Source organism: Ovis canadensis, chromosome 24 (assembly GCF_042477335.2).
Source record: "Ovis canadensis isolate MfBH-ARS-UI-01 breed Bighorn chromosome 24, ARS-UI_OviCan_v2, whole genome shotgun sequence".
NCBI lineage: Eukaryota > Metazoa > Chordata > Mammalia > Artiodactyla > Bovidae > Ovis > Ovis canadensis.
Genome location: NC_091268.1, coordinates 52,064,315 through 52,089,232, shown reverse-complemented (window position 1 = coordinate 52,089,232; position 24,918 = coordinate 52,064,315). Strand labels below are relative to the sequence as shown.

The 24,918-nt window shown below is 41.8% G+C and overlaps 1 protein-coding gene and 1 long non-coding RNA gene across 7 annotated transcripts; one reads left to right on the top strand and one right to left on the bottom strand.

Annotated features, from left to right (window-relative positions):
* Positions 1-786: 786 nt before the first annotated feature.
* LOC138429559 (uncharacterized) lies at positions 787-7,353 on the bottom strand. The gene is made up of 3 exons (XR_011252837.1): positions 7,215-7,353; positions 4,589-4,971; positions 787-4,327 (listed from the first exon to the last, which is right to left on the bottom strand). It is a non-coding gene; the product is annotated as an uncharacterized lncRNA (long non-coding RNA).
* Positions 7,354-9,961: 2,608 nt separating this feature from the next.
* On the top strand, positions 9,962-24,271 carry ZNF655 (zinc finger protein 655). 6 transcript variants are annotated; one of them, XM_069571169.1, is made up of 6 exons: positions 10,043-10,228; positions 11,407-11,569; positions 12,747-12,832; positions 13,227-13,353; positions 20,057-20,161; positions 20,672-24,271. In XM_069571169.1, exons 2-6 carry the CDS (start codon positions 11,434-11,436, stop codon positions 22,060-22,062), a joined length of 1,845 nt encoding a protein of 614 aa, XP_069427270.1. In that variant the 5' UTR covers positions 10,043-10,228; positions 11,407-11,433; the 3' UTR covers positions 22,063-24,271. The 6 variants fall into 6 exon arrangements, with proteins under 6 accessions (XP_069427274.1, XP_069427270.1, XP_069427272.1 ...); XM_069571170.1 differs by having other exon boundaries at positions 10,170-10,447; XM_069571173.1 differs by lacking the exons at positions 20,057-20,161; positions 20,672-24,271 and adding an exon at positions 14,315-15,087 and having other exon boundaries at positions 9,962-10,228.
* The last annotated feature ends 647 nt before the right edge of the window (positions 24,272-24,918 follow it).

Sequence of the window (24,918 nt, the reverse complement as noted above, 5' to 3'; positions counted from 1 at the left end):
AGTATGTCTGAATACAGGACTTTAGAGAGGTCAAAGGCAAAGACAGCAGAAGGGATGCTTGACTGACTGTGTCTAAACAACCCATAAGTAGTCTTTTCATAGGCCATGTTCATATGGTCGGTTCGGAATGTTCACCTTATAGTCTTGTATTCAGCTCTTTAAGCCTTATTTGGTTACTTCTGCCTCCCTCTGCTCTACAATCCCTCATTTAGTTGAAACCACTCATTTATAATCCTTCCTTCTCTTTCTTCCTTTCCTACTTCTTTCACAGACGTGTGTAGCGCTTCCTATATGTGAGGCACTCTTCAAGGTGCATTTCACAGATACATGTGAAATATATATGAAGGTCCATTGGACCTTCTGCCATCACTCACCTGTAACTCCATCCCTCATGTCAAAAATCCTCAGGACCTCCAAGCCAGGGCCAGGCGCCTCACCACCACTTCTGCGTGAGTCCAGGTTGGGTGCCTGTGAGGCAGGTCTGGCCGCACTTTGGCCAGCCGTTAAGGCGATTCCTGCCTGGAGGTGGGGGGTGAGGGGAGGTGGGGGGCGTGGGGTGCATAGGCAGGGCAGAGGGCAGTGGGAGGGATGAGCGCCGGGCACGTGTGTTTACTGGATGCCCCGCCTCCATTTGCATTTACCAGACTTGACTGGGATCTTGATGTAAAGCCGGCAAACCTGTTAGGTCCCTGGGGGTGGGTGTCCATTTTGACAATGGACTTAATTATGCCTTTTATAGCTTTTTTTTTTCCTAGTGAAAGATTCAATCCAAAGTAATACATTGCATTTAATTGTCATGTCTCTTTAATCTCCTTTAGCCATTTACAAAGATCATCTCAAAATGCATCATAGACCTAAATGTAAAATCTAATACTTCTATAAAACAGCTAGATGAAAACAGAAATTTGTGACTGTGGATTAGGCAAAGATTTCTTAGGCAGAACACACAAAGAATGAACCATATAAGAAAAAAAACTTGATAACTGAAGTTGATCAAAATTTTAAAATTTTGCTCTTCAAACACTGTTAAGAAAATGAAAAGAGAAGCCACAGACTGGGAGAAAACATTTGTAAAACACTGGTGTGATCATTTAAAAACAGAATATATAAAGATAATTCTTCTTCATGAATAAGACACTTGAATTTTTAAAATGTGCAACAGATTTGAACTTCACCAAAGGAAGATATGCACAGCTATAAACATGTGAAAAGATGCTCAAATGATTATCCACTAGGGAAATGGAAATTAATGCCATAATGAGATACTATTAAACTTGATACAATAGCTAAAATAAAAACCTGACAATACAAAATGCTGATTCAGATATAGAGTAACTATAAATTTCACACACTGCTGGAGGAAATGCATAAAATTAAATGTATATTTACCATCAGTTCAGTTCAGTCACTCAGTCGTGTCCGACTCTTTGCGACCCCATGAATCGCAGCACGCCAGGCGTCCCTGTCCATCACCATCTCCCAGAGTTCACTCAGACTCACGTCCATCGAGGCAGTGATGCCATCCAGCCATCTCATCCTCTGTCGTCCCCTTCTCCTCCTGCCCCCAATCCCTCCCAGCATCAGAGTCTTTTCCAATGAGTCAACTCTTCTCATGAGGTGGCCAAAGTACTGGAGTTTCAGCTTTAGCATCATTCCTTCCAAAGAAATCCCAGGGCTGATCTCCTTCAGAATGGACTGGTTGGATCTCCTTGCAGTCCAAGGGACTCTCAAGAGTCTTCTCCAACACCACACTTCAAAAGCATCAATTCTTCGGCGCTCAGCCTTCTTCACAGTCCAACTCTCACATCCATACATGACTACAGGAAAAACCATATCCTTGACTAGATGGACCTTAGTAGGCAAAGTAATGTCTCTGTTTTTGAATATGCTCTCTAGGTTGGTCATAACTTTTCTTCCAAGGAGTAAGCGTCTTTTAATTTCATGGCTGCAGTCACCATCTGCAGTGATTTTGGAGCCCCCAAAAATAAAGTCTGACACTGTTTCCACTGTTTCCCCATCTATTTCCCATGAAGTGATGAGTCAATAATCCCACTGCTAGCTGTTACCAAAGAAATATATGTCCACACAAATTCCTGTATACAAATATTTATAGCAGCTTTGTTCATAATAGTAAAAAAAAATTGAAAAAACTAAACGTCTAAACTGAAGAATTGATAAGCTAATTGATATACATACATACAATGGAACATTACTCACTATTAAACTACCGATACATACAATAATATGGATAGATTGCAAAAGCATTATGCTAAGAGAAAAAAGCCAAATACATGACATTCTGGAAAAGACAAAACCATCAGTAGTACAAGAGAAGGACTGACAACAAAGCGGTGAAAGATCTTTTGGGGATGAAGGATACGCTTTATATCTTGATTGTAGGGGTCATTCCACACTTGTATACCTCTGTCAAGACTCAACAAACCATACACCAAAAGGGGTGAATTTTACTAGAAGTAAATCATATCTCAATAAAGCTGAATTTTTTAAACAGAAAATAATAGCAAAAATGAACTGTGACTTCCCTGGCCGTTCAGTGGTTAAGAATCTGCCTTGTAAGGCAGGAGACCTGAGTTTGACCCCTGGTTAGGGAACTACAATCTCACAATCTCTGTGGCACTACCCAAAACCCCCCCAATGCAGCCAATAAACAAAAAACAGACAAGGAAGGGCACATAGGCACATAGATGGTGAGAAACTAGACCGGAAAGGGGTTCTGCCTACAAGAAGAAAGGCAGCAGCAGTAGACAAGGTGACAGATTCGAGTATAAAATTGTCAAGAGCACTATTTAAAAAAATGGATGGTAATTCATAGGAATACATTTTACATCATTATCCTGCATACACATATATTCCTGTAACAATGTCAAAGAACAATACTTACTATATAGGAAAATGAAACCTAGTAAACCCCAATCATAATCTTATTAATACTTAAATACAATACACAAAGAATACCTGCTGCTGCTGCTGCTAAGTGGCCTCAGTCGTGTCCGACTCTGTGCGACCCCATAGACATCAGCCCACCAGGCTCCCCTGTCCCCGGGATTCTCCAGGCAAGAACACTGGAGTGGGTTGCCATTTCCTTCTCCAATGAAAGTACAAAAACCCGAGTTCATAAAGCTTGTATTTAATGTGATGGGTGTGCTTGCCTGTTCATCAGTTCGTTCCAGTCAGGCACACACGAAGATAAGGCCACAAGCATGTCAGGTGCGCTATTAAGCCTATTTCTTTTTTTTGTTTTTAATCGTGTCAAGATCGAAAATCCTAGTTCACACAAATAGGTAGATGTGAATGGTAATAATAGCAATATACTCTTTCTACTTAGCAGTGGAAATTCCTCTTTAATCTTAATCTAGAATGCTGATAAACTTAATGTCTTATAATAATTCCTCAGTGTGAATGATGAACTGAGCTGCAATAATTCATTCTCTTCTTCAGGCACCAAATTTAACTCAATGATTGATTCTGGGGTTTGAAAAGCAAATGGATCTTTTATCCAGATATTTTCCTTTAATGATGCAAATTTCTCTTCTGGAAAGTAATGATGAAAGGTTTGAGACAAAGAAGTGAGATGTATGAATATCTCTGATTTTATTTCCTTTACGCATTCTTCATTAATAATGTTCTCTTCAATGTGTTTCAACAATGTAGGGAACATATAGTAGCTAGGACGATTACTTTTAAGTCTAGTTTGCCATAACAATAACATCTTTTGGAATCCTTGAATGTGTTCAAGATACTGAAACATATCATTGTTTTTCCCTTGTAGTTTCAAACTTAATTCATTTAAAATGCCAAAAATATCACTCAAATATGCCAATTTTGATACCCAAGCATCATCTTCAAAAATATTTGCCAAATGAGATTGCTTTTCAATGAGAAAAATGTAAATCTCATGCCTGAGTTCATATACCCTGCTCAATACTTTTCCTTGAGACAACCAACGAACTTCTGTATGAACCAGTAAGTGGGTATAGTTCTCTCCAATTTCTGAACAAAATATTTCAAGAAGTCGGCTATTCAATGAGCTTCCTTTACTAAAATTAACAATTTTCACTGCATTTTTCAACATGTCCATTAGGCTTGGTGGAATTTCTTTGGATACCAAAGCTTCTCGGTGAATAAAACAATGATTCCAAAGACCATTGTTGTGGGTGGCTTCTAACAAGTTTCCAAGAAGTCTGCTATGTTTCCCAGTCATATTTGCTGCTCCATCACTTGAGATTCCTTTACATTTTCTCCAGTTTAATTTATATTGACCAACAACGCGCTTATCTAATTCAGTGAATACATCTAATCCGGTTACCTGTGAATTTAAATAACACAACAGATCTTCTATAAAATCATCTTGCCACATATATCTGACATATACCAAGAGTGTGGGACCACTAGCAGTATCAGTGCTCTCATCAAGTTGGATTGCAAAATCGATACCAGACTGTAGCCGTGTCATAAGCATTGCTTCTAAATGTTTTGCAATAGTACAGATTCGACAAGATATTGTATTATCGCTAAGAGGTATAGTTCTTAATCTGTCAGCTGATTTATCGTCAAAGATGGTACGTACCATATCCATACATGCTGGGAGAATAATTTTTTCAGCAGCTGTGTGAGCCATTTTCTCTTTTGCCACTCGATACGCCACTAAATAGAATGATAACAAGGCTCTCTCATTCATAGTTGTGGAACGACTAAGAAATTGAGGTGATAACTCTATGTTACTTCTTTCTGTTGGAAAACGGTCTTCTGCATCATCTTCCCCTTCCTCCTCCACTTTTACTATCACTATGCCTTCCATCTCTCCAGTAGCCTGAGGAGAGAAATCTGCAGCATTCCTGGATTCAGCAGTCATTGGTCAGCTTCTAAGAACTGGCTCACTTAATCCAAAGAGGGTCTGTCTGCAGGACTTTCCTTTTTGTCCTACGTTTTATGAGCTCCGTTTTTGCTATCCTGCAGGGTTGAAAAATTTAATAGCTGTATTAAAAGGTAATATTGTATTGCTACGGGGCTAACACCTCATCCGTGAAGACAATTTATGAAATCCAATGGTGTGACATGTCAAGGCTGAATAACTGTTATTCATGTTAGCTGTGTACCAGGCAGTTTTGGTACCTTGCATACACAGCTCATTTAATTCTCAAGGAAACCTAATGAAGCACACAGTTATTATTCCTATTTTAAAAGATGAGAAAGATTAAATAATGTGTCTAACAACATAGTGTAGTGGATCCAGTACTCACACCCAAGTCTGAAGCTCAGGGTCCTAACTATGCTGCTACACTGCCATCTAGTCAGTCTTGTAAAGTGATCACCAAAGTTTGGTGTTCAAGACCATCACTGGAGCACAGAGGAAAACAATTAAAATGTTTATTTATTTTAAAAGAAGTATTGAAATCCATTAAGCTTTCCTGATAGCCATCTTATACATTTATATGTCATCATTTGTGTTGCTGCTCTTCATCTTCCAACTATTATATTTTCTTTGTTCACTTTCTTTTAGTTTTAGTGATCTATCATCTGAAAAGTCTTATTTCCGGTATTTTAAGATCAAGGAAAATAAATCTTGGTTTTTGAGATAGGATCAAAGATTTAAAAGTGGGGTATGTGGAATAACACATTCCTAGAGGCCTTCCCTCCCAGTGAATCAAAATGAAGACTACAAGCAAGGGAAACTCAAAAGATACAGGGCTGAGATCAGGACCTGGTCAGGTCTTCCTGGAGTGTTTCCCTGCTCATATCCCAGGCAAGAAGCAGTAGAAGACTGGGCTTTATTCTGCATTTCTTGAAGTTGCCCTTAACATAGCTACTTGCACCCAGGAGATATTTTTAAAAATATTTGTTTAAATGAATATCATGTCAACATTGTTTGCCCATGTAGAATGTTCAACAAATTCGTTATAGGCATGGCATTTCAATACTTGGAAGGGCTTATCATTTAGAAATTAAGAGATTCCATTATATTGTCAGGTTATTTACAAAATATCTGAGTAAGAATAGGAGGAATGTTACAGAAGCACAAGTTTAAAATAGAAAAATAGTGTCCATGATAAGTTATTTTATATGTCTCCCACCACAGTGTGTAACCAACCTATTTCTCCAGCAAATATTAAGGTTTCATTGACTTGCTTACAGTGCATTCTCCATAACTTATTTTTTGATTGCAAATGATCTGTTTAGCACAGGCCTGTCTGTATAAGTGTTTTCTTTGGTCCTCTGCCACTTAAGTGTCTCTCATTAGTAACAGTGCCTTTGTGCATACTGGCGATGCTTCAGGAAATGGAGATGGGGCATTAGGTTTGGTCAAGCTGGATTTTTCAGCTAATTTCCCTTTATCAATGGATGTCATAGTTGGGTGGGCCCTTAGAGACAGTTTATTTTACTTAGGATCAATTCCAGACTTCGTGTTTGTCTCAGAGCATCCTGCAAATCGGTGGCAGAGAGAGGCTGGTGGTTACCAGTCTTCAAGTGACCCAACGCATTTTCCACTGCACCATCACAAACTCCCTTCACTACTCAGCCCTCGAAGTCAAGCACATTTTCCTCCCACAGTTGAAAAATTCGCCTGGTGTTCTAGCAGAAATCACTCCTTTTAAAAAGCCTTCAGAAACTTCAGAAACTGAAAGGAAGAGGGTGAAGTGTATGTAATCTTTTCCTGCTGCACTCGAATCACTTTATTCACTAGGCGTCAAACATTCTTTAATCACCGCCATTCACGGTGGTGGATTTGAGGGTGAGCGGATGATCTGTAAACACGAGGCTTAACAAACTTGTCCGCTAAACAAAACAAAACGTGGATCTTGGTAGCTTCTGGGGTCGTCCTCATTTTACACCTCGAGATCACCAGGGGAAAAAGCCCTCACCAGAAGGAAAGGAAATGGGGTAAGCCCAGGAGCACAGAAATTAGACTAGTCATTTGTCCCCGACCCCTTGGGGGTGAAAACCAAGGGCGAGGATGGGGCACGCAGGCTGCCGCCTCTCGGACCCATAGGTATCTCTTCCCAATTTAGAAGCCAAGGATCCGCGGCTGTCTCTGCAGGGAGACGGCGCTTCCTATGGCGGAGGCTGGGACCAAGGACAGGGACACGACCCTCCACCCCGTTCGGAGACTGGCGTGGTGAGCGGGATCACGGAACACGGTTTTACACGTCCACCTGCGTCCCCGCCCCTCCGCCCCGGCCGGACCCGCCTCTCACCGTGAACCCCGGAGACGCCCGGGGTGCTGGGATAGAAAAGGGAGGTGACTCTGGGGATCAAGGGGCAGTGGACCAGTTCCCAGTCCCTCCGTTCGCCAGAACCCAGAGTGTCACAAAAGCCGGAAGTGCGTCAACACCGGCCTTCCGGGTCTGCGCTGCGCTTTGCGTGGGGTGCGGGGGTGGTCCTCGCGGAGGACTTTGGTCCTTGTTCCCCAATCATGGTTCGGGCTTCGGGGATGTCTTTTCTAAGCTCAGCTTTTCCCGGCGGGGAAAAAGGGGTTAAGTTTCACTCAGTACTTCCCGTTCAGGAACTTACACGGTTCTATTTTTTCTTATTGATGGCAGGTATTGTAATAATTCTAGGTATTATCAAACAATAATAGTGATTGTGTGTCTGTGTCTATGGCAGAGGAATTGAAGCAAAATATAGACAGAAGATCAAAGTGAAGTTGAGGATGAGTGGTTTCACAAAACCAAAGTGGTTGCTTCTCTGGGTACCGTGATTGGGTATTGCTACTTGAATGGTCGTGTGGCAAAAGGTTGCCTGCCAGAGCAGTAAACAGAAGGTGTGGCCCAGCAAACCTGCAGCCACAGCAGCCACCCCCAGCTGTGCACCCTGAGGGAATTTGGGATGGACAAAAAGTTAGGATGGCCTTGGAAAGTTAAGATGCATATCAAAGTAATGATTTCAAAGAGCCCAGTCTCCTGCATCTTCTCACATATAGGAAGGCACTAAAATCATTAATGTGAGATGTCTGGTTTTAATTAACGGTAGTCTTTTGATGTTCTGGATACCTGGTTTTTGTTGCAAAATTCTACATAATCTGGCTTCTTCCTAACATCTTTAGAGCAGTCCCTCAAGAGTCACCACAGAGGCTGTTTTCCAGGCTTTAAGTTCCTAATTTTGTCCATCAAATGAAACATAAATCTCGACTTTTAAGTTGTGCATTTTTTTCAGTCGATGGTATTTTCAAATATTTGTTCATTGGGGAGCAAGTATTCTTTCCAATACTAAATAGTTACAAGATTCTGAGCTTGGCTAATGTATCCAGGGAGTTTTCTGAGTGATAATAGTGGAATTACAATTTGAGGCATTTTGGCTGTCAAATGCAATCACAGTAATTACATCTTTTACTATTCACCTAAAAAAACCTTTTTATTTGGCTGCTCCAAATCGTAGTTGCAGCTCTTGGAATCTTTAGTTGTGCCATTTGAACACTTGGCTGTGGTATGTGAGATCTAGTTCCCTGACCAGGAATCGAACTCAGGCTCCCTGCATTGGGAGCGAGGAGTCTTAACCACTGGACCACTAGGGAAGTCCCTAAGTGCTTATATTTTGTAACACGCATCCCATTATGAACCCTGTAACTGATAGGCCTGTGTGGAACACTGATTACCTCACTTTTCCCCACACCTAAGACCCCTGCTTCTTTATCCCATAAAAATCTCACGTCCCTCACCTACAGGGAGGTAGATGTGAGATTTGTTCTCCTGTGTCCTCACTCAGCTGTCTTGTGAATAAACTCTCTGCTGCAAACCTCACTTTCTTAGTGTTTGACTTGTTGCCCGCTGGGCAAGCGACCTAGTTCTTACTAAGTTGTTAATGACAAGCAGGAAGTAATGTGTCATCTGTTGTCTCGGGGATCTCAATAGGAACAACAGACATCAACAGGCAGCGTAGTTGTGTTCAACACACACAAAGTTTTCAACCGGAGCTGTCCAATAAGCAATTGACTAAGCAGTGCTTTATTTATTTTTTAAAACAACGAATCTCTTATCTGTGATGCTGACTCCATTGTGACAAATACTGTAGACTAGAAAGGCTATGTCATTGAAAGAAGTTGTTTTAGATCCCTGAGATACTCGAAGAAGAAAGGAAGGGAAGGCAGATAAGAGTATTCCAGAGGCTTATGTAGTTTGAAAAAGCACGGAGACGGTCACACTTGATTTTTCTTATTTTTAATCGGAAATGTCAAATATCATTAAAGGGTAATACCTGATTTGGGAGCCTAAACAAAGGAAAAGTATCTAAAGTCCCTTTCAAATCACTGTTTATAGTCTTTAGGAAACTTGCCAGTTCCTGGTGGACCTAGCTCAACCACAGGACATCACATCCCCTAAGGATCCAGGAGACCACAATGGCCCAGGGGCTTTTGTGCCAGCCCTGGGACTGCCTGTTTATATGCTCCTGCTCTATCCATCCTTGCTTCTGCACAGCTCTTTCCATCAGGAACACAACACTTTTCCAGTCTCTCTCCCACTCCAGCTTGCTCAGTGCCCCTACCTTTCCCCCAGAACCGTGTTATATTTCAATCCTAGGATTTTCTGAGGTCTTCATATCACCGAAGCGCCTTCAACACTGGCTTTAATCAGCGTGTTTGTACCCTTGAGCTAGCTCCCGACCAGCTGATTCATGGAAGTCGGACCACTAGGTTGGCCATTCGTCCTCATTTCTCATACCCACCCACCCCCAAGCGCAAGGGCCACCACCCTGCGATGAGTCTTGAGGGTTGGCTGGAGCCAGGGATGGGCCAGCGGGGGCGCCTTCCCAAATCCGGGTCGGCTGCGGTCACTATCGGTGTACTGGTTACAGTGGCCAGTCAGGGTCAGCAGGAGGGTGAGACCTGCAACAGGACATGTAAAACCCTCGGAAGCGAGCCTCGGTTTCCTGAGGCCCTCATCCGGGGCCCTCATCCGGGGCCCTCATCCGGGGCCCTCATCCGGGGCCCTCATCCGGGGCCCTCATCCGGGGCCCTCATCCGGGGCCCTCATCCGGGGCCCTCATCCGGGGCCCTCATCCGGGGCCCTCATCCGGGGCCCTCATCCGGGGCCCTCATCCGGGGCCCTCATCCGGGGCCCTCCCTGCCCCCGCTGTCGGACTCCGCCTCCGGAAGTGCCAGCGAGAAGCGCAGCCTCCGAGCAGTCTAGAGCGACCCCCCCCCCCAACCCTGGGGCGGCTTCGAGAGCACGGGTGTCCGCGACGCGATAGCCGCCCGGCCCTCCCCTCCACCCTGGTGAGTCCCCGGAAGCCGTCCTGAGGTCGCGTTGGGTCGGCGCCTTGTTTAGCCTCCTGGGGAGGAGCAGGAGTCTCCTGGCTCCGGCCGACGGCGGTTCCCGTCCCCAGAAGCGCGCAGGGCCGGTGTGCGACAACCAGTTTCTCTTCAGTCAGGGTTCGCCCCGACGCCCGGCGGACGAAGGGCTTGGCCATCAGGACCCAGTGACCGTGGCTTGCTGTGAGATGGGTTTCCGGGGCCCGCTTCGCCCTTTTGGGGCCGTTTCTTGACAGAGCAGAGAAGTGGGAGGGCGGTAGCGCCGAGCGAGGCCTTCTGAGGACAGGGCGTGAGGGCCCTTTCTGAGGGTGTGGAAGGGGGACGGGGCCCTGCTGCGTCCTTTGGTGTGAAGGACAACCAGTCCGACCTGTTTGAGTCGCAGCCCTTCCCTGTTACTGTCAGCGTCGTGGGAAGAGGTCTGCCCACCTAGTCTGAGTTGTCGAAGGGTCTGACCCCCAAAGTGGAATTTAGTCATCAGTCAGGGTTTCCCTTGTGGCTCAGCTGGTAAAGAATCCGCCTGCAATGCGGGAGACCTGGGTTCAATCCCTGAAATGGAAAGATCCCCTGGAGAAGGGAAAGGCTACCCACTCCAGTATTCTGGCGTGGAGAATCCCATGGACTGTAGTCCATGGGGTCGCAAAAAGTCGGACACGACTGAGCGACTTTCAGTTACTCATTCACTCAGGGCTACTCAGTAATTCAGAATGGGCTGACAGAGTGTTTACCAAGTAATTCCTCAGGGTCTTGCTTTAAAAAATAACAAGTAATAATGCATTTCTCGAGAATTAATGTATTTCACTGGGTACACACTTGATCCTTGAAAGAAGTTTGTAAATTTCAGGTATTTTGAATTTCCGCAGAAATCTCTACACTATTAAATTGTCTTTATTTTAAAAAATCCCACAAGTTCAGAATTAGCGAAGTTCAAATAAACCTGCAAACTCGGACCATATGACATGGTTCTTAAATATCTGAAAGTGAATGATGTCCATTTTTCTTTCTGCTCTATATTTAGGTGGTTAATTGTTATTAACTATTTTCACTGTGTCTGCAGTGTGTAAGATACTTTGTTAAGTCATGAAGGTGTCAAATGATGGCTATTTTAACTTGTTACAATCATTTCTCCTCATCTCACTCCGCAGTGATGGTCATTGTCCTCCAGAACAGTGATGGAGGAAATACCAGCCCAGGAAGCAGCAGAATCTCCAGTGGTCCAGTTTCAGTCCTTGGAGACCCACTCTGAGGGTCTGTCCCCGGAGCCTCAGTTCGTGCAGGATACCGACATGGAACAGGGACTCACTGGGGGTAAGGCAGAGAGAATACTTCCATCCAGGAGAATGGGAGTGTAGAGGGACTCCTTGGCCTGGGATGAGAGAGGCCAGGGGCTTCAATGAGAGGATGGCCCCTAGAGGGAGGTCTAGCAGGGAGGGACAGATGTGGCTCAGTTCAGTCCTGATTGGGGCCCCTCTGTGGAGGTCAGCCTGTCCTTCTTTAATAGGCAGAGTGGTCTTCACTCACTCTATTCAGGCTTTTTTCTTTCATATAATTTTCACTTCATCCCAGTTACCACATTCAGAATAAGTTAGAAGAAATGCTGCTTTTGCTGCCCCTCACAGTCCTTCCCTCGCTTTCACTTCCTCTTAGATTTAGGGCCTGTCCCTAAACCTGTTCCTTTAACTTAGTTTCTTCCTTCCTTGACCTTTTGTGCTTTACCAGCTGCCATTATGTTGCGACTGCAGTGTTTTTGACTGCTCTAATTTTGATCAAGAAAGCAACCATTTAATTCCTGGGTTGAGCACAGGCTTAGAGCAGTGTATACATATCACATACAGACTGTAAAATAACATTTTTATGTGTTATAGAGATAGGTTGGTCTGTCTTGTACTCCCTTTGTTTTGTATGAAGTTTGTCTGAGATTTACTTGTGGCCAATTGCAGTGCCTGAAATAACCTGTGTGTCAGGAACACCAACCGAATGCCATGGTCTTTTGAGTGCTGTGGGGCATTGTTCGAGTGTAGAAAGGATTATGAGGAAACATATGACCATTCCTTATTCTTGGGGGCTTTACACACTGGTTGCAGAGACGGTGCTCATTCTCAAAAGTTTACAGAGCAGTGTCTGGGAGAGGGTCAGAAGTCTACTAAATAACCATGGCCTTGGATGAGTCACTGCAAACCTTTATGCTTGGCTTTGCCCATCTGCAAAACAGGTAATGGTGCTCACTTTTTTGACATGACATTTATGTCATGACGTGGGGATATAGTGCAATATGAGATTTCATAATAAAATCCTGAATCATGGGTCTAAACATGTGGAAGGAGGGCATGCAGGTGTTGAGATAGTGCAGGACAAACTCAGTATCCGATAAACATTCGTTGGTTTTACTGTAATGTCGATGTGAAGAAGGGTCCCACTGACTCTCTTTTGTGAGGGCTCCCTGGGAAGGGCTGCTCTCACTCTTGGCTCCTTTCTCCTCCCTCAGCTCCACCTGTTCCCCAGGTGTCTTCTCTTCCCCACGAGGGAAGCCCAGGAGACCAGGCAGCTGCGCTCCTGACAGCCAGGTACCAGGTGAGCTGAGGAACCCTCTCCTTTTCCTCAGGGACTATTGCTGCTGATTGAGCGTGGCCCTTTTCCTCATCCCATCCATAAGCCTTGCCTGGAGATCTTTTTTTAATAGCAGATCGCAGGTTGGGTGCCTATCATCCTCAGAGAGCCAGACTTCACAGAAACCACTTTTCCGTCTCCCCAATACCACCAGTAAACACTGTTCCTTTATCCTTGGTGCTATCATGGGTGCTTATTAGATGTTAAAGGGTTGTGGAACCTATTCCCAAGATGCTCCTCTGTTCTCCCTCCTTTCCAACGTAAATGCACACTGCAGACCCTCTGTGTCATCTTTGTTCTCTGGCCGCGATGGTGTGGTGGCCGCCTTCGCCAGAGCAGCCAGGCTGTGTTATTTCAGGAATTTGTGACATTCGAGGATGTGGCTGTGCACCTTACTCGAGAGGAATGGGGATGCCTGGACCCTGTTCAGAGGGCTCTCTACAGAGAAGTGATGTTAGAGAATTATGGGAACCTGGTCTCACTGGGTAAGGATTGCCTTTCCTATTATTCAGTTTACCTATTAGGGTTTCTTTACTTCCTTGTTTTTGAGTAAGTTGTGAGGTCTCTGAGTGTGGCTCAAATTCCAGGTCTTAGAACCTCTTGAGACCTCAATCTTTAAGGTCATCTCCTCTGGGAGTGGGTTTCCTTTGGGGATGTCAAGAGGAGACATTCTGCTCCTTATCCTCAGTTAATGTTTACTGCTTTTGTGGGGCATCTGTTCCCTGTTACTAAAGGGAAACTTGCCGGTGCTTTGCGAGTTCTCAATTTCCCTATCTTTCCCTTTTTTATGAGAGGGACTCTAGGGCCTCCCAACGCACAACCAGACACTTTTCTTCCTGGTAATTCAGTGTCCCTGTATCTGAGAGTTTCCCATTTTTCTTGGAAGAAGAAATGCCTTTTTTTTTTCTTTTTAACATAGGCTAAAATCTTCGTTGAGTAATCCCTCACCTCTTAAGATCCCTAAATTCATCTGCAAGCAGGCAGAATTTCAGAGGCTTGATCTCAAGGCATGACTCACTGCCAGTACATTTCAGTGAGTCATCCAGACAGTAATCCTGCTTCACCCGAGCAGTAGCAGTCTCACACTTAAAGACCAAGTCTCTCCTTTGTCATTTGGATGGTGCAGTTGGCAGTTGAGATGAGGCAACTTGTAGTGCTCTAGAGAAGCATCAGGGGGAGCTGCCAGCACCTGCCTTGGTGTGAACATTGCTCCTTTTCCTCTTTTTTGACCTGTCTCTGCTCCTCTTTTCTCTGTTATGTATGTACTTAATCACACTTTCTCTTTTCTTTCTCTCTTTTTTTTTTTTTCTTTTTTGCTTTGCCTGTGCTGGTGGCATCCAGGGTGTTGTTTTGTCTCTTTGATTAATTCTTGTCTGTGGGGAGGCAGCCTGCCCACTGGGAAGGTTAGTAGTGTGTTTTCCATTCCTGGCTCTTTGATCTTTGTAGGCATACTTCTCCGCCTTCCCACCACCCGGATTCATAGTGTGAATTCCTGCCCGGCCCTGAGTCATACCCAGGCAAGTGCTTTCTCTGGAGAAACACTTGCCATCCTTTCAGCAGGAATCTCCAGGAGGTGGCCCAGGTGTCGGCATCCCATCGATAGTGCTCGTCCCCGCTCGGAAACTCCTTTTCCACGATTGTGAGATCTTACACTTGATTGATGGAGTAGATGTTTCCCAGGAGGCTACCACTGTGTAAAATTGCAGCTCCTCAAATGACCTTTGATAAATTTCCAAGGGCCAAGGATGCCCTCCATTGCAACCAGAATTTTGAACCTTGAATTTTGAGTTCATTCAGAAGCCATGGTTGGTGGTCATCGACTTGTGTTCTCAGAAACCACAGAGTTCGACTCCAGCTCTTCAGTTATGACCTTTCCATGTTATTTTAGACTGTGAAACACATGTTGTGTGCCCCTCCTTTTCCATAGTGAACACAAACTGCCCCATCTGTTGCCTGAATCTCCTGAGACCCCTGGGCCTTCCTCATGTTTAACATTCTAGTCTTTTCCTTCCTTTAAATCCCTGTGACCCCCTCCAGGGTCCTATCTTTGTTTCCTTTATTCTTTACAGTGTTGTATAGATTGATGCATTTATATAATCTTCCTGGATCAAGTGTTCCTTAAAGACTTTTTTGATGGAGGGGAAATGGGAGGGCAGAAGAATTCAGTTTTTTTCAGGCTATTAAATCCAATGCATATTTAACAACTTGTAAGTTATAAAGTGATATGTAATTGTAAATTACTGTTAATTTTACCTAATAATTACATAATTTCCAACAGTTTACCTGTCTACTTTTTGAAGTAAAGCATCTTCTTAGTACTTCATTCAGCCTAATAACACAGCTTACTGTTAGGCTGAATTTGATCCCATTTCCTCTGTCATCTCTGCACATGCACAGGACATGTTTGTACACTCACACATGCTGGGCACAATTACATACAAGAAACCCTACTACTCAACTTGCTCTTTGACCAAGTGCCCAGCCTCTCCTTGAGGCTGTCTTTTTTTTTGACTGTCTATTTTTGATAGTCTTTGGGAAGTCATTTTCATATTTGGGGGTTCAGCAAATTCCACCTGTAGTTAGCTTAATGTTTGGCATTGTAAAATAAGCACTTTATAACTCAGCCTCTGACTTACCAGCTGTGGGTTCCAATTCATATCTTTTTCCCGTGACAGAACCTCTGAGCTGTATTTGTCACAGATATCAGAGCCTTGGTCTTTTGGTTAAGTGCTTCCACTACATAGTAGTAAATATGCAGAGTAGGAACAGAGTAATAAAATACTAGGCAAAATTTTCGTTACTTAATCTTAAAAAGAAGCCTATACTATTGACAGTGAGTGAATTACTGGCTTGGGGGTCATGCCCAAAGGGAAATCATCTGTGACTTAGTGCTGGAGATTCAGATCAGGAAAAGGACATGGATTGAATTTCACATGGGGCAGTGTGGCAGATGCCCTCTTAGACGATAGCATGAGAAACCTGCTTACCAGAACTGCTGGGTGATGATTGAGTTGGTAAGTCACGAATGTTTGGCACATAGCCCTTCCTTTTTGAAGTCAATGTCATGAGGAGAGAAATGATTTTGTGTGGAATGTTTCTCACTGCCACAACTATTCACTGATATTAGGTACTTAATGTATCTCTCACTTAATCCTTACTGTAACTCTTTCAGCAGATGTTATTCTGTTTTTTACCTGAGGTGGTTGAGGCTAAGAGAAGTTAAGTGATCTACTCAGGGTCAAAGCTAGGTTAGGGGCTCAGATCTGACTGTAAAGCCCATGCTTTTTCACTGTTTTATACCTTAGGACAGTCAATTCAACCACATGTGGTGTTTTGTATATTTTTATGGCTCAGTATTCTGATGATAATTTAAAATAGGCACAATAAATTGGACAGGCAGGCGTGAGTTTATACAGTTTGGGAGTAGAAAGGGCATGCATTCAAGAAAAAATTGTTAAAGGATACATTCCATCGTAAATAGGTATCTGCACAAGAATGTATTGCTAAGGAGAGATTTTTGTGTGTTAACAATCAGGAAGAGAAGCATGAAGCTTTCAGATGGCTAAAATCTTAGCACAGCACTGATACAGGCAACAAACAATGAGGTGAATTTTAAAAGTTATTTTTAAAGATCAGATGAAGTTAAAAATTAGAAAACTATCAAGGTTGCAGTTTAAAAAATCAAAATGTTTTGATAAAAAATAAGTAATTTTAGATAAATGCATATTTTGAAAGCATAGATTTTTGACTTTAATCTAGGAAAAAAGCATTCAGGCCAGTGGTAAGAAAACCTACTTTAGTGCTCTCTGTGACTCTTATAGATTGGAAAGAATATTAACTGTGAGGTCCATTTGCCTGTGATTGAGCAGATTATTTAAATGGATTATAATGATCTTTTTCATCTATAAAACATGAAAAATAATGTCTGCTTTCTGAGTTGTGCCAAGGATTAAATTAGTTTATGTATGTAAGTACAGGGCTAGTGGTAGTTACTTAAATTTTTTTTTTTTTTTGGAAAGGACGGTAAGAGAGTGAGCTTTGGATCAGATTTCTCAGTACAAACATTTCAGGAGAGTGTTCAATTATTTCTTTATAATGGAATTTTCTCAAATTGAATATTACTCAGACTGTGCCCAGTGGTTTGGATTTTTATTATAAAGAGATTTTCATTTCTTTGACAGTGAATGTTCTCTTACATCCGTTTTAATTAAGAGTCATGATTCTTGCCGGGTGTGGTGGCGTGCGCCTGTAATCCCAGCTACTCGGGAGGCTGAGGCTGGAGGATCGCTTGAGCTCAGCAGTTCTGGGCTGCAGTGTGCTATGCCAGTCGGTTGTCCGCACTAAGTTCGGCATCAATATGGTGACCTCCTGGGAGCAGGGGACCACCAGGTTGCCTAAGGAGGGGTGAATTGGCCCAGGTCGGAAACGGAGCGGGTCAGAACTCCCGTGCTGATGAGTAGTGGGATCACGCCTGTGAATAGCCACTGTACTCCAGCCTGGGCAACATAGTGAGACCCTGTCTCTTTAAAAAAAAAAAAAAAGAGAGTCATGATTCTCAATCTGTTGGATCCTGACTCTCCGTGTATTGTTCTAATTACAGGTTCTCTGTTCTTTTTGTTGTTTTCACCTTTTGCTTCATTGTCACTATGTTGGTCTTCTGTTCTCTTTCTGTACATATTTAGAGGAAGGGATAGATATTCACAATCATTATTTTTTTACTAGCAGATTATTTAAAGGCCAGTTTCTGAAATAAGAGTGTCTGAGCCCTGGCTTCACTAGTTATCATGACCTTGGGTGAGTTACTTAACCTCTCTGAGTCTTAGTTTTCACATTTGTAAAATTGGCACAGTAATAATTCCTATCTCATGAAGGTGTGGTGAGTATTGAGTAAGTGAAAGTTTATAAGAGTCTTGGAATGACATTTGGCACCTACCAAAGCTTAGTGAATCTTAGCTTAATATTTTGATAATACAAATGACTTTTCACTTTAAGCCTGTATGTTGAATCCTGTTTTCTTTTCTAAATTGCAGTCTTGTATCTCTCACTGCTAGGCATTCTCTTTTATACCTTCCTGCATATTACCTTAAACACATGTCTAAAATCAAACTCGTAATCCCACATGAAGATGATCTTTTTTATTGTGTGTATGTGATTTAAATGTAGATGCAGAGTAAAGAGGGGCTTTCCTGGTGGCTTTAATGGTAAAGAATCTGCCTGCAATGCAGGAGACCTGGATTTGATCCCTGGGTCAGGAAGATCCCATGGAGAAGGGAATGGCAACCCACTCCAGTATTCTTGCCTATAGAATTCCATGGACAGAGAAGCCCTGGCGGGCTACAGTCCATGGGGTTGCAAAGAGTCAAACACAACTAAGCGACTAAAGCTTTCACTTTTCACTTCAAAGAGTAAGTAACAGAAATTAATTTTGATTATCAAATACTTAGAAATATCTTAATAAATATCTATTAAAAGATGCAAATTGTGTTATCAGAATTTTGAGCAGGGTAGTTGCTGCTTCATGACCTTTTTTTTTTTTAACTTGAAAAAACTGTTTGATTTGACATAGAGTATCTTAACTAAATTAATAAGTGTCTAGAAGGAGAATTGACTCTATTTATGCCCAAGAGAATTCAGAAACACAGTAAATGCCTTTATTGTATCTATTCTGGTCTCCCTGCTCATAGACTCTCACATGGAATCTCATAGGGCAGCTGTTGGTTTATTAGTTTTCAGGCCCAGAACCCCTTTTAAAACCTTGATTATCTGTTGACACTTTAGACACAAAATTAGCCGTCAATGAATAGCTCTTAAGTAAATGAGTCAAAAGAAGTGCACAAGTGCACAATACAATGCACATGGTCCTTGTTATCAAAGTTTATAAATTAAATAGGAATGATAATACCAAGAAACAGTTTTTAAAAGTCTATAAAACTCCATTATATAGAAATGTGTCAGGATAGGAGGGGGCTTCCCAGGTAGCTCAGCTGGTGAAGAATCTACCTGTAATGCAGGAGACCTTGGTTTGATTCCTGGGTCGGGAAGTTCCCCTGGAGAAGGGATAGGCTACCCACTCCAGTATTCTTGCCTGGAGAATCCCCATGGACAGAGGAGCCTGGTGGGCTACAGTACGTGGAGTCTCCAAGGGTCAGACACAACTGAGCGACTAAGTACAGCACAGGATAGGAACAAATAATACGTTCTGTAGACATTCAGTAAATGAAGAGAAAGGGTTTTTGGAGATGAGGGGCTTGAGTGAGACCTTGCATGTGTGCTACTAGAAACTTTGTGGGCTGAGTACATGTAAAAACTGCCCCTTTGATACTGTAATAGTTCTCCCCTCAGAAGCAGACTGCCTCTTGCTTTTGCTTTAAAAGAGATTAGAAAAAATAATAATAAATAAAAGAGATTAGATCTTAGCAGTCCATTAGGCAAGCCAGAGAAAGACCATTTTATGTGAAAATGCACTTTTATTGCACTTTCCTCACTACATAATATTATAGTAAGTTGTATCTGTCTCTGCAATTAGAGTGTAAGGTCCTTGAGGGGATGGACTGTATCTGCTTGGGCTCCTATTTCCTACATACTTTGCATATAGGAGGCACCCCATAAACATTTGTTGAACAAGAGTATAAGCTCCTAAGGGGTAAGGATGTGTCATATTATTACTTGTTTCCTCATATGCCCTAAAATGAATTATTTTCTGAAATTGGTCCTTGCAGTATTTATTCAGTCTTCACTGATTTTATTGCTACAGTTTAGCTCACCATACAATAGGTGCCTGAGAATTGACCTTCTTCTAGTCCAGCAGAGTCATATTTTGACACCCTCCATTTTGACTAGGTCTAATACGTATACATTGGGTCTGATACAAAGATTGATCTATAAGCAGTTGGTAAAGAGTAAGAATGATAATTTCTGTGAAGACAGGTACACACTTATGCACAAGTTCCCTGGTCTGAGTATGTTTAAATGAATATTTTTAACTGATTATGTTTAAATGCTCCTTAGCATACCCCTTTCTAGAGCACAAACATGAATTCTGTGTTGAAGGTCTTTGGCTTTCTCACTCCCCAGGCCTTCCTAATGTCTTCTAAGAATTTACTTTCTCTCTTCATTAACCACTAATTAAGAGAAAAATGTAGTATCTGGGGATAAAATGCCACATCCCATTTCCTTCTCTGTGAGCAGGATTTCCAATTTTCAAGCCTGGTGGGATCTCCCAGCTGGAACAAGATCTACAAGTCTTTGATCTGGAAACTAAGAATAGAGAAGTCTTAAGAGATGACTGCTCAGGTGAGTAAGGCAGAATCAATCAGATGAACTAGCTGGGAAGTAGAGTCTAGTTGTTGAGCCAAGCTGTAGCTGCTTTGGAAGTCAGTGAAGAGCTCTGTCTGTATCCCTGAATAAAGAGCTCTTTCCTTTCCCCCCTTTTTTTTGATGAACTCTTTCCAGTTATTTTGTCCTTTATCCATAAGATGTAGTAGGTCCCTATTCAAGTTACTTGTCTATAATTCTGTTGAACTAGTTCCCTGTTATCTCTGTTGAACACCTTAATTGGTTATCTCCTTACTCTGCTGAACCTGCCCTCTGTTTCTGTCACACCCTGAACCACTTGGATCCTACCTCACTGCTCCTATTCATGCCCGTACATCTGCTGTTGAGATTTTGTGCCTATGTTTCAAAGTAAATAAACTTCTCTTACCCTGGTAGACTGTAGATTATTTAGTTTTCTCCTCTAAGTTTTCTTTTTCTAAGCACAGGGTACAGATTATATTTGCATTTTCTATTTATATATTGAATCAGATGGAGAGACCAGAGAAGAGAACAAGCTGTTGATTCCTAAGCAGAAAATTCCAGAAGAAGTACATTCATACAAAGTGAGAGTAGGAAGATTCAAAAAGAATATTGCCCAAGTTCCTGAGACTAGAGAAGTGTATAAGCCTGAGGACAGATTAGAAAGGCTTCAGGAAATCCTAAGAAAATTTCTCTTCCTGGAGAGAGAGTTTAGGCAAATAACAATCAGTAAGAAAACCTTCGCCAGTGAGAAGAACAATGAATGTAATGAACTTGAAAAAAGCTTCAGTCTGGACTCTACTCTTGATACAGATCAGAGAGTTCTTAGAATACAGAATGTTGATGACATTGATAAGTACGATGTGAGCCTCAACCAGAATTCAGCGGGTAAACAGGAACAAATAAATCTAACGCAGGATTTTCACAGTAATGATTATAAGGACAGTTTAATGGAACTCTCCCACCTTAGTAACTGTGAGAGCATTCCTACCACTGAGAAATCTTATAAATGTGATGCATGTGAGAAAATCTTCCATCAGAGCTCAGCCCTTTCTAGGCATCAGAGAATTCATACTAGAGAGAAACCCTACAAATGTAAAGAATGTGAAAAATCTTTCAGTCAGAGTTCAAGTCTTAGTCGACATAAAAGAATACACACTAGAGAAAAACCCTATAAATGTGAAGCATCTGATAAATCCTGTGAGGCATCTGACAAATCTTGTAATCAGAGCTCAGACATACTTCAGCATAAGAGGATTCACACTAGAGCAAAATCTTATAAATGTAGCAGTTGCGAAAGGGTCTTCAGTCGTAGTGTACACCTCACTCAACATCAGAGAGTTCATAGAGAGATGCCTTGTAAGTGTACTGTGTGTGGCAGTGATTTCTGTCACACCTCACACCAAGCTGAACATCAGAAGGTCCATGATGAAGAGAAGTCCTATGAATACAATAACTGTGGATTGACCTTTATTAAACATCAAGGAATTCGTCCCAGAGAAAAGCCCTATACGTGTAATGAATGTGGAAAAGACTTCAGATTGAATTCTCATCTTATTCAGCATCAAAGAATTCACACAGAGAAACCACATGAGTCTAGTGAAAGTGGAAAAGCTTTCAGCCAAACCGCATGCCTTACTCAGCATCACAAAGTGCATAGGAAAGATAAATCCTATGAGTGTAATGATTATGAGGATAATTTCAGCCATAGCTCAGATCTTGTCCTGCAACAGGAAGTCATCACCAGAGAAAAAGCCTTTGATTGTGATGCGTGGGAAAAGAGCCTCAGTCAGAGAGCACACCTTGTCCACCATCAAGGTATTCATACCAAAGAGAAACCTTATGAATGTAATGAACGTGGGGAGACATATAATCAAGTTCAGGCCTCATTCAACATATGAGATGTCACACCAGGGAGCCATCACATGTGTCCTGACTGTGGTAAAGCCTTCGGTCCCAGCTCAACCTTCATTCAGCATCAAGGAATTCATACCAGAGAGAAACCTGAATGTGACAAACGTTGGAAAGTTGTCAGTGTTGCACTCTTGACACCCACAAACCCACACCAATGAGAAAACCTACAAATACATTGAATGTGATAGATGCTTCACGCTATTTTCCTACCTTAGTATCATTGGAGAATTCATACTGGAATAAAATTCCATTGCTGTATGAATGTGAAAAAGCCTTCAGTCAAAGAAACTACCTTGTTGAGCATCAAATTATTTTCATGCCGAATACCTATGAATGTAATGTGTATGTGCAGGAGGATTCAGCCATATTTCCAGCCCTCATTCAGCAGCAAAGAATCCATACCCAAGGGAAGTCCTTTGGGTATAGGAAATGTGACAAGTCTTTTAGTAGGAGTTCAAGTCGTTTTTCATCATCAGAATGTCCACACCAGACTGGAGTCTGATGTAATACAAGTGGAAACATTCAGCACCATATTTCAGGCTTTAGTCAATATCAAAATATTGAAGGAAAAATTATGATTTTGTATAAAATAGTTAATACATAGTCCCAGTCTTTTTCACTGCAGAAGAATCTAGTCAGAGGAGTGACTTGGTGAATGCAGTGCTGTTTTCTCATGGCATTCTTTTATTTAATAGGTGTTGTAAGTAGGTATGTATACTTTATTTATGGAAATCAAGCTATTTTTATTTTAATGTGGCCTATAAACATTTTTATTTTTCCTGAAATTGGTGTTTATGGTCCAATAAATGCTTCCCTGATACATTAATATACCAATGTTAAAACAATAACTTCTGGAAAGTTTTTCTCATTTAGCTTTTTCTACTGTTCTCAGCCAAAGTTCTCTCCAAAACAGACTCTTAGGCCTGCTCTTTTCCAAGGATCCTATTCCTTTCCAGCCACAGCATTTGGGTTCATGTTGGTTTTTCCATTCTCTTAAGCACTTTCAATGATGGTTTCCTAGTTTTAAGCTTTAAGCCAGTGGTATGCCGTCCTTACTTACTTTTTGGGTGCCTTCTTTCCGAGGCAGAATATCTTTAAAAGAAATGGGTTTTCACACTTTTGTCTGTTCATGAGTATGAAGGATTCTGTTTCCCCTGAGTTTCTGGCAAGAAGCTAAACATTTTCAAGTGACGCCCAAGTTCTTAGCTGTGTTAGCATTCACAGCCTTCTGAGAGAGATGAGAAAAACATTAGAAGATGACAATACTGGTGGTAGCCTAGCTATATTCGGTGTCTATTCTGTATGTCTAAGTTCAGGATGGTTTATGTCCATTAAAGGCCAGCAGAACACTCAAGTCTGCCTTCAGTAGGGCAAAACATAAAGAACGTATGTTAAGAGATCAGAGATCTTCATAAAGGGATACTGCCTTCCATCAGATATTGCGGTTTTTGTGTAGTATCTCAAGAATGGCAGAGAAGCCTGTAAACATTTAACTGTTACAGTTGCTTCATTATCTGTTTGGAATTGTTTACAAATCATATATATATATATAGTATTTTACAAGAGTCTACAGGCCATATAAAACCTTTTTTTTTTCTTTTTTGATTGATGAAACTGATCATAGATAGACATTGGCTCCACAGATCAGGGTCACTGTCATAACACCTAGCAAGAGTTCATGATTCTGCAGATGATGTCAAAGTATTTGATTGTATTTTCCCATCTTAAGCATTTTGTGAATAAAGCAAGTGTTATTTAAAACTCTAGTAGTTGTCCCAGCGATTGAATTCACCTGTTAAAATACTTACTAGGGATCCTCAACAAGTAATACAAAAATGCATTGCTTACTTTGTAAGCCTCTTTTGCCTAATAAGCTTTAGGGTAGTTCTACCGCTGTATTTTACCTTTTAGCCATCAGCAAGCATAGGATCTCATCTGGACAAGGTAGGGACCTAAATGAATTGATCTAAATGTAAAAGCATATGAAATAATGCATGTTTTTTTTCTCTTTCCTATCTATGAACATGTATACCCTACTAATAGAGACCACCAGTAGTCACCTCTGGTGATTATGAAACAGCAGGTTGAGTAATCTCTAAATAGCAGGAAATGTAAAAATCACATGTTATGCATTTGGTTTAGGAATGTGCTTTTTGTACTTCCACTTGAATAAAGGTGTGTTTGATGCTATGAGAATCTGTTTCAAATAAAATCTGTAGTCCTCAGCCCAAAGTATTTGGGAATCTTCGAATCACCTTCCTGTCTGCAACTCAGTTCTTTCCAGAAAGCTGACTCACAGCAGGAGTAGGTCATTCTTTCCTGCAGGTATAGTGCTTGGTCCTCCACAGAATTCTGGAATAAAGTCTGAATGTTTACAGCTTTAAAGGGTTACTTGACTGGGATGCTGTTGGCACATGAAGTAAATGGGTTGAGTAGAGGTAGGTAGAATGTGTTTTTTCTAGAAAACATTTCAAAAAATGAGAAACCAGATCAGCACAACATTGTAAATCAACTATACTTCAATTAAAAAATTATTTTAAAATGAGAAATCAAAATAATCCTTGAGGACAAGTAACGTCCATTTAAGCTTGCTGATATTAAATTGGTCCAATATAATATGTGTTTTTAGTCTTGAAGATGGGGAAGGAAGAGAAGAAATCTAATAGTTGGGACACCTAATTTTGTCTCTTCACCTGCTTATGTACACATTTATGTATATATGCACATATTTGAACAATCCTCACAACTCTTTAAGGGAACAAACTGTTTAACAGAGACACTGAAGTGTAGAGAGGTTGAAGAACATATGGGATCACACAGCAAGTTAATGGCTCAAAGTCAGG